This window comes from Megalobrama amblycephala, linkage group LG6 (assembly GCF_018812025.1).
Source record: "Megalobrama amblycephala isolate DHTTF-2021 linkage group LG6, ASM1881202v1, whole genome shotgun sequence".
NCBI lineage: Eukaryota > Metazoa > Chordata > Actinopteri > Cypriniformes > Xenocyprididae > Megalobrama > Megalobrama amblycephala.
The window spans coordinates 6672053-6681818 of NC_063049.1; the positions used below are offsets into that span (position 1 = coordinate 6672053).

Sequence of the window (9766 nt, forward strand, 5' to 3'; positions counted from 1 at the left end):
GAACGTGTATGAGTTGATGAAGTAAAACTCGGAAAAGTTTTCATGCACACGTCTGTTTTTAACGCGTATTGACTGTTGTACAATCTGACATAAATGACAGCTGAGATCCCACAGTGTGACATGAGGATCATGTTCGTACATTCTGACAAGTAACCATCGTAAAGGACTATTATAAAGTGTGCACCCGGCTTTAGTTAACTTGGTTATTCATTGTTTGATCATTATTTGCACCTGATTGTTCATTTTGTTAAGTTTGTATTTAAGGCCTGTGTTTCTTAATGTTCACAGTCAGTTCTTGTCGTGTGTATAGCGGTTGTCACGTCTCATGTTCTGGGGGTTGTTTTTTTTTTTTTTTTTTTTTAAATAAAGATCCACACTGCTGTGAATAGATTTTTTCTCACATCTTATTCAACCGAACGTGACATCGATAGCTTTGTGTGGGGAACAAACTGAAGTTTAAGGATGTCACGATTTTCAATGATTAGATTTGAAAGTAAATTATGGCAGAATTTTAATTTTTTTGGGTGATTAATGAACATTAAAACAAGATATCAGACATTGTACATTTAGTACCTCAAAATATATACAGAAGTCACTTTCAGAGTCACTATATGAATCGTAGCAACTTGGATATCCCCTTGGATCGACTCCTATCTGTATGCCCATCAGAAGAACGGCTATCGCTGAAGTTATGGCACTGATCACATTCATTCCAAGAGAGGCTTTCACCTACAGGGAGAAAAACTTTTTAAGTGAAAGGAATAGTAATGATGAACACTAGTCCTAAACTCTGTTTTTAACTATCTAAAGTAATGAGTCAGATATCTTGATCTGTGATTGGTAAAAGGATGAATGTCTCAGTTTGTTGCTCACTGGCTGTAATTGTACTAGCATGTCTTTCAGTCCCATTTTATATTAAGTGGTAAAGTACTATGTACTAACACATAACAGGATCAGGTGTGTTTAACACCCCAAAGGGTCCAATCCTGCTCCTGCAGGGCCACTATCCAGCAGAATTTAGTTCCAATCCTAATTAACACCTGAACTAATCAAGGTCTTAAGGGGTTACTAGAAACGGTAACACTTTACAATAACAGTACATGAATAACCATGAACTAATACCTGAATTAATAGTTACTTCAACATGAACTCATGATTAGTTAAGATATGAACTAATCATGAACTAACGAAGAGTTATCCTTAACTACGACCGGAGTCATAAGGAATCATGCATGGAAACAGAAGCCTTAACTACGCGTTAATACGTTTGATAATTAATGCATTAATTAACATTTAGGGTAAACAAAATCAAACAGTCTCTATAAGAAGGAATAATACATATTTGGACTTTGAAATAAATTTAAACAATTTATTATTGTCAGAATTTAAACTACTGACATCAGCAGCTTCATTATAAACATTACTGAAAGGCACAGGATTAGTTTGTAATTATTTTCACTGACCCTCCTTATCAAACATATAAAATACTAAATACACTAATAATTTATCTTAAAAGGTCTTATTATGTTTTGTGACATTCTTTCCTATCAAACTAAACTACTGTGACTTACATCAGTTCCTGAGGAATCGGTTCCCCAAAAAATAACCAAACAGGAAACATGAACTAAGGTTAGGGAGCGTTTGCTGGATTCAGATTCAGAAGTTCTCTCTCCATCCAGACGCAGGCCGTGATCATACTGTACCTCCATTCTCTGTCTTTTTGAAAAGTCACACAACATCACTTAACTGGGCTGAATACTTATATAGTTGTGTTAGTACATGTGTATTTGATAGTAAGTTAATGATAATCATGAGCTGAATTTGGTAAGTAGTTAACAGTGAATTAATTGTGATGTGCCCCCTCAAGTAAAGTCATGACGTAAGTATACATTAACAAACCATTAGTTGATGTCTGTATATGGTTAGTTAATAATGAGTTATTTATGATTGTGCCCCCTCAAGTAAAGTCATGACACGATGCACTTACAAATCATTAACTAATATATGAATAAACACTAAGAGTGCCATCCTTATTCCTTTACACCCCGGTACAAAAAAAACAAAATAAAATGTATTTGTATTTTATTTTTATTTATATAATTAAACATATATGGACTTGAAAGCAAGCCATAAACATACCTGTAAAGACACACATAAGGCACATTTACATGTAAAATTGGGCGCGTCCACAAGCTAATGCTAATCATTTAACCCTTTCGCACGTAAGTTTTAAATATTCTGGCTGACCCCCCAGCGTGAGTTTTTTGAAGCGACAGTTATTTAGAACGTATCACTTTATGGTTTCCATGGTGACGCATCATTGCTTGTTATGTGACACACCGCAGCACTGTATGAATGATAATCTGCTTTCATTTAATTTTTCCTTTGTTATTCAAAATATTCACAAATTTGTTGACTATAGCATGAAATATCTAATATTCCGATTGACAAATATGTGCAAGTGGATGTGTTTTGCAGTTTAAACACCTTTATAACGATCATGTTAGTTGAGCCATATGCGCGATGGGCGCCGCCATGTTAGTTTGCGCCGCACAGAGAATCGGATCTGTTGGATTTACAACCCGTGAATTTATCCACTTCTCCCGAAATACATAAGTGAGTCGGTGAACTGGGGAAGAATAGAGTAAGCTTTAAAGTTACTTTCACAATGTGTATCTGATATGAATAAAATGTGTCGTCTAATTATAATGGAAAGGGTTGTTATTTCTGCTTCTATAGACATCATTGTGTATTTTATAAACTCTAAATATATTGTTTTGTTAGTATTCGTGTGTATTTAAATGTCTGAAATCTACAATAAACATTATTTGGTTGAAAACACTGCATATATGTAATTATGAAAAGCGCTGCGCGCGTCCGTCTCTGGTTTAGCGCCAGCCAAAGCGCGCACGCACATTTGAATTTGGTAGTTGATCACGCGATGCACTGAACGTTCTAATCACACCGGTGTGATCGTACGCTCCTGGGGCCAGCCAAGACTGATCACACCGTTGTGATCGTACGTGTTAAAGGGTTAAACAACAAAAATACAAATACAGTTAATAACTGCACATAACCTCCTGAAAACCCCAATAAAACATACATGTAAATATGTCTTTAATTATTAATTCGGCTTACCAAAGCAGTCAACATTTATTAGTTTAAAATGCCAGCAACACAACAAACGCGCCAAGAGAACACCTAGCGTGCGCCACTAATGAGTGTCCCACCAGAAACAAACCCTACATACTTTAGTTCCGGGAATAAACTATGACTATTTAGCTATGACTAAATATAAATGAACAATAAAAATCAGAAAACAGTTTAGATCAAATTAAATTTATTAGTGGTAGTTAGTCTATTTTCCACATTTGATTAGACAGATCTATGTAATTAATGGCTAAATAATCATGTGCCATTCCAATTATTTGTCACAAAGCTGCAGATGGCAGATTATGATATTACAGTGTAAATTATGACAGTATTAAATCACGTTTAATTCAAATTCAGAGTACTTCTTGTTTACTCTTATGGAGCCTTTTTTTTTAGTTTACCCCTAAATGTTAATTAATGCATTAATTATCAAACGTGTATTAACGTGTAGTTAAGGCTTCTGTTTTCATGCATGAATCCTTATGACTCCGGTCGTAGTTAAGGATCACTCTTCATTAGTTCATGATTAGTTCATATCTTAGTTCATGTTGAGGTAACTATTAATTCAGGTATTAGTTCATGATTATTCATGTACTGTTATTGTAAAGTGATACCCTAGAAACTTCTAGGCATGTGTTCAGAAATGTTGGAGCTAAACTCAGCAGGACATTGGCCTTCGAGCAGGACTGGACTCCCCTGTACTAACATTTAAATGAATCATTTGATATAATGCACTTATTATGTATACAGTAAGTCTGTTTTTACATTGTACTCATATTTACAAAAATACCTGCATGTAATTACAGCTGTAATTAAACTGTTGTCTTTCACTTAACCCACTTGTAAACCTATAACCAAACCTGTCCATAATCTTACCCGTATCCCACCTCTATAACAGCAAAAGTGTTTTGCAATGTGTAGTGATATGAACTCAAGCAGTCATGTATGTATTGTTTATCATTAATATTATTAGTTGTCATTTGTTAAATATGGTTCTAACGTTAAATGTATATGAAATATATTTGTATAGTACTGTGCAAGGATGCCAACTTGAACATCACTTAGACCTGTAAACGCTGGCGGGTGACGCTAGAGGGTGATCGTGAGCCGCAGGATATAGAGCTTCATTTATATATGAAGAAGCCACTCTGGCAGTCACTAATATACAGTTGAAGATAACTAATTCTTATCTCTGTTTATGTGTGTTTACAGGTAAGATGAGTGATGTGGCATCACAGTTTGTGTTCATAAAATGTTTATACGTTAGTTATATGTGTTAGTTTGATGAATTTGTATATTAAAGCGATAGATTTAGCGGTTGATATGCGGCCGGCGGCGCCCGCGCCATGGATTGCGCAATCGCGGCTGGGAGGCGGCCGACCCCGCTGCGCTGGTGGAGGCCGCGCGAGACATCACGACATAATATTACTAGTGCTTAATGTCGTTAGACAATATAATTGCAATCAGTCGTTGTTATAAAAGAGTTGATATTTGTTTATTGTTATGTTTGTGTTCTATAAATCTGTCATTGGTTAGGGACAACTAAATTGCTGATAGAGATCGTTTACAACAGAGCACATAGAGAGAAATATATAGTCTACTAAAAAGGAAACAAAGTGCTTATACACCATTTGTGTATGTTTATTGAGTATTGTCTGTTTGATGTAATGTTAATGTGTTACAGACAGTATATAGCAATGTATTCTCATTCTCTTTTGATGTATTGTCATAAGATTGTGCAAAGTGTGTTTATTGAGAGAAAGCTTCATATATTATTTTATAAATGAAGAAGCCACTCTGGCAGTCACTAATATACAGTTGAAGATAACTAATTCTTATCTCTGTTTATTAGGGGTGTAACGATACGCTCAGGTCACGATACGGTACGTATCTCGATACGGAGTTCACGATACGATACGTATCACGATATTTTGAACAAAATGAAACTGAAATTCAAACAAGATTTATTAAAAAAACATGAACAAATTTCAATAATTTTCCTTGTTGTACATACAAGATCACATTTCAATAAAATAAATAAATATAAAATTTTAATAAAAACCTTCTGTATTCAAATTAACAGTTGAATAGGGCTGTCTGTCACTGAAAAAAAATGTTAAATTTAACATGAACTTAGAATTATGAATAGGGGCCGTTCACATATCGCGTCTAAAAACGCGCGGAAGGAGCGGCCGCACCGCTTCTCCTTCTTTCCAAAGCGCTTGCGCTCCCGTGGCGTCGGTCGTTGCTATGCAACCATGAACTGAGCTCTCCAAGAGGATCAGGATGTTTCTGCAAAGGATAGGCTAAATGATTTCTAGCCCTTGCATTAGTTTTACTACGAGATATATTGATGGAGATAAGATATAAAAACCACCATGAACAGCTATGATCAGCTGTTCGGCTGAGCTTTTGATGTTTTGTTACGGAAAGGCCATAGCTGATCGGTTGATTCTTGTCACACGACCTGCGGTGCGCTTGCGGCATTCTGAGAAGTTGAGAATTGCATGTGCGTCGCGACCGCGTTGATCCCATTATGAGCGCGCCTGCCGCCTGGCTACATTTGAAAATAATAACTGACTTGCACGCGGAAAAGACGCAATATGTGAACGGCCCCTAACTTAAAGCAAAGCATCGCAAGTGTCTTTTGCTTTTCTGTGAGCACAGCTGTTGCTGTGCACTGCGGTGAAAGAAAGCCACGACTTTTCTCACACGACCATGCAAGAGACTGACATGAGAAACGTTTAAACCTGCTTGCAAGATTCAATGTGTGCCCGAAACACTTACTGAACTAGAGAGCTGATTGAGACACACCATCTACGATAAATCGTTACACCCCTAATACTTATAGTAATTTAAAAATGTGGTAGCATTGGATCTGGACAGGAAGGATAACTCTGGGAGTTGGAAGGGGTGTGTCGCGATTCTGCCTTCTCACATCGCGATACAGGTTCGTGGACCTGCGTATCGCGATTTCGGTTTCATATCGCATATCGTTACAGCCCTACTGTTTATGTGTGTTTACAGCATGTTTAAGCAATAAAACAATATATGTGCCACCAGACCTCTTCTGTGTGTGCAACAAATGCAACATGAACATGTATATTACTTGTAAATAATGATGTACAAATAAGTAACAAAGTGACAAAAGAAGAGTTATCACCAACAGATTTCAGCACACTATAATCTACTGTATGTACATACCACACAGGGATGAAGTTTATTCTGTGCAGCAACAGACAGAGATCCAGCGCTGATATACTGAGAGAGAAATAAAGCACACTTCAGAGTTCATTCTGGAAATTAAAATCATAAAGCAAAACCATTAAATGAAACTTACAATGAAAGATCCCCAGTATGTTATTCCACTAATGACATAAAGAGTACCAAACTGGATGACATTTGTGGTGAGTACAATACCAAGTAGGAAGATCATCACTCCGATCATTATCTGGACAGTCTAGATGGCAGATATAAGACAGGAGACACAAATATAGAAGCAATGATTTATGTACTAAAGGGAATCATCAGACCAACCTAAACTTTAATAAGGTTCTGTCATTTTAAGTGATCTGGAGGAAATTGAAAGCTAAGAATATTCACAAAACCATGTATCATTATAATTCATCATTTAATGCATTACCCCCAGTGCCTTTGGTTGTGCTTTAAAAAATCCCTTAAGAGCCGTATTGTGATGTGCTCCTCTGGCCTCCTGTCCATCATCACAAATAACAGCATTTTGTGCCGCCTGTGGATTTACTTGGATGACAAACGTTGCTTTGTCATTTGAGATGATCCTGCTGGTTTCCATTCTAGGCAGAGTTTTGGATTTCTCCTGCAGAAATTAAGCATTAATAATAATACTTAATAATACAGATTTCTTCTGCTTTTCATGTAAATCTGAATTTATATTTAAAGTACAACCCCAATTCCAGAAGAGTTGGGACATTTTGTAAAATGCTAAAAAATTAAGAATCTGTGATTTTGTTAATTCTCTCGAACCTCTATTTAACTGACAAAAGTACAAAGAAAAGATTTCCAATGTTTTCACTGAACAATTTTATTGTATTTTGTAAGTTGTCACGTGTGTTTTGGTTTTGTGTTCTTGTTTATGATGTCATGTCTTTTATTTTGTAGTTTGTTTCATGTTGCTTGTTTGTGTCTTCCCTTGCTCCTCATGTTCTCCCTTAGGCTATGTGTCATGTTCTCATTGGTTGGTTATGATCATGTGTTTCTGAGTTCTGTTCTGTCATTGGTTCTCTTGTTCCATGTGTCACTTCCCCATTGGCCGCAAAGACCGATCGGCGGCTGACTTGAAGCAGTGCATGCCGGTAAGAAATGTTGTCCGACTTGAGACAGCGCTGACGTCATGTGACTGTGACGTATGGCTTTAAAGTACCGTGAGAGCGATTCGAGATCAGCCGTCTGAGGCAGCCAGCGCAGTTTCTCAAGAGGAGCTGCACGAGCGCTGATGATGACACAGCTGTTTCATGATTGGCCGGATTCACCGCATGACAACAATCACGTGTGTTTCGTGTTTATTGTCACGCCTTCAGCTCCACTAATGCTCAAAAATACTCTGTGTTCGGGCCGATTACCGAGCTCGGAGCCCTCTCCCCGGACAGCACGCCAAATACGTTTACCAATTAATTTACCTGACTTATTTGTAAGTGTGAACTCGTGAAATAACATATGCTTATGTTGAACTTTATTCTTGTAAAAACAGACGCTGTAAGCAGTACATAAAGTTTTGAATGAAAAGGTCTCTGAAACATCAGTATATTAGTCAAATATTGCATTTATTTCACTTCATCTGTGATAAAGTATGCAAACCGATGCAAATGCAGCGCGAGCGTCACTACGGGAAGCAGAATGTGTCCGACTTCACGTCTCCGTTTTCAGCTCCTCCCCGCCTGCACGCGGCTAATCTCGCCGATCGGTTACATCCAGCCGCAGCTGATGTCGAACACACCTATTGTCTTCCCCATGTTCCTTGGTCGTGTATTGTTATGTAACCCTGCTGTCGGTTAGTCTGCTCATGTTCAAGTCTGCTCAAGTCAAGTCTTCTGTTCAAGTCAAATCTGTTCTTCATCAAGTGTGTTCATATCAAGCGGTTGCTTTGTTTGTTTCACACTTTTACAATAAACTGCACTTGGGTTCATCATCTCACCTTCAGTTTGGACTGGATTTTTACAGAATACATGACCACAACATGGACCTAGCAGTTTCCCGGCTCTTGAATCTTCGTCAAGAGGGAAAAGCTATTGAGGACTATGTCAGGGATTTTGTGTGTTTCATTGATCATGTGCCCTGGGACGAGACTTAAAATGGTGCTTTCAATGCGGATTGGACGATGATCTGGCTGAACTCATGCCCTCGGTAGAACACCTTTGTACATTGTCAATATATTGACTTTATTTTGTTTTTATGTGGATCCAGTTTCACAGTGAGTGAGGCTGAGGCATATGCCAAATATGAGGCTCTTCATGTCATGTCTGCCATGGCAGAACCTGTTCACGCCATGCTTGCCACGTCTGCTACACCAGGACCTGTCACGCTAGGACCTGTTCACGCCATGTCTGCCACGCCAGGGCCTTGAAGGGAGATAATCAAAATTCCCTTGCCTCTTCACTATATATACATATATCCTTTTTTGAATGATTGACATGAATGATTATAATAAGAGTGATAATCAATATGTAACCTCTTTTATTATTAACTGATTTGAGTGATTTGTTTCATATACATCCATAGAATGATTATGTGGCTGTTGAAATGTTCTTTTCAGAAGTTCTGCTGATGTCTGTGTCCTTGTCTGTCCATTTGGAGACACTCTCACCATATGTCCAGCCATAGATCCATGTTTCTCTAACACCCTGGACAGCTAGGTCACAGAGGTCAACCCAGTAGCTGGACGTGACTTTTTCTCATTTTACAGTGTTATCCTGTCTCTATGTCCTTCTCTAAAGAATAAAGATGAATATTATACATAATTCTCTACAAAACTAGAACATGCTATCTTATGTTTTGAGAAACTTTCCTGTTTACAACCTTGGAGAAGATGTGAAGCTGTGTATCTGTGTATGTGTGCTAATAATCTGTGCAGGTCCGGACAATTGGCAGTTCAAGCTGGAGACAGAGAGACGCCACCTCACGACCCTAAAGGGACATCCAGTCCCTAAATCTAGGGGTCCCTCGTCAGATTCTTGACGCCTGGAGATACGCTTCTGACCATCTGTGGAAACTTCTAATCTTGTCTATCTTCTCTTAACCAATCAGAATCCTTTTTACCTTAGTAATGACGTAGTTAGTAGACTCTGTTAGAGTATAATTAGTGTGAAAATGTGAATGTATGCAGAGCGGCCTACGAACTCCTTGTGAGACCTGAAGCTGACTTCTGCTGATGAAACTGCAAACTATTCTCCAGTAAAATTTCTTCGATTGACTGCATCTCTGACTCCTGGTCTTTCATTCAACATATCTGGTCAAGGGTCCTAAAACTGTTCGTTCCCCAACAGCCTGCTCCCGCCATGCCTGCCATGCCAGGACCCATTTACAAGATGGCTGCCACTCCAGAGTCTCACCCCAAGATGGCCGCCTCTCCAGAGTGTCT

General features: G+C 38.2%; 1 protein-coding gene across 1 annotated transcript; it reads right to left on the reverse strand.

Moving 5' to 3' along the window:
• Nucleotides 1-319: 319 nt before the first annotated feature.
• On the reverse strand, nt 320-7479 carry LOC125269777 (membrane-spanning 4-domains subfamily A member 12-like). Its single transcript, XM_048192737.1, has 4 exons — nt 6797-7479; nt 6494-6613; nt 6358-6414; nt 320-729 (listed from the first exon to the last, which is right to left on the reverse strand). Exons 1-4 carry the CDS (start codon nt 6962-6964, stop codon nt 529-531), a joined length of 546 nt encoding a protein of 181 aa, XP_048048694.1. The 5' UTR covers nt 6965-7479; the 3' UTR covers nt 320-528.
• Nucleotides 7480-9766: the final 2287 nt, after the last annotated feature.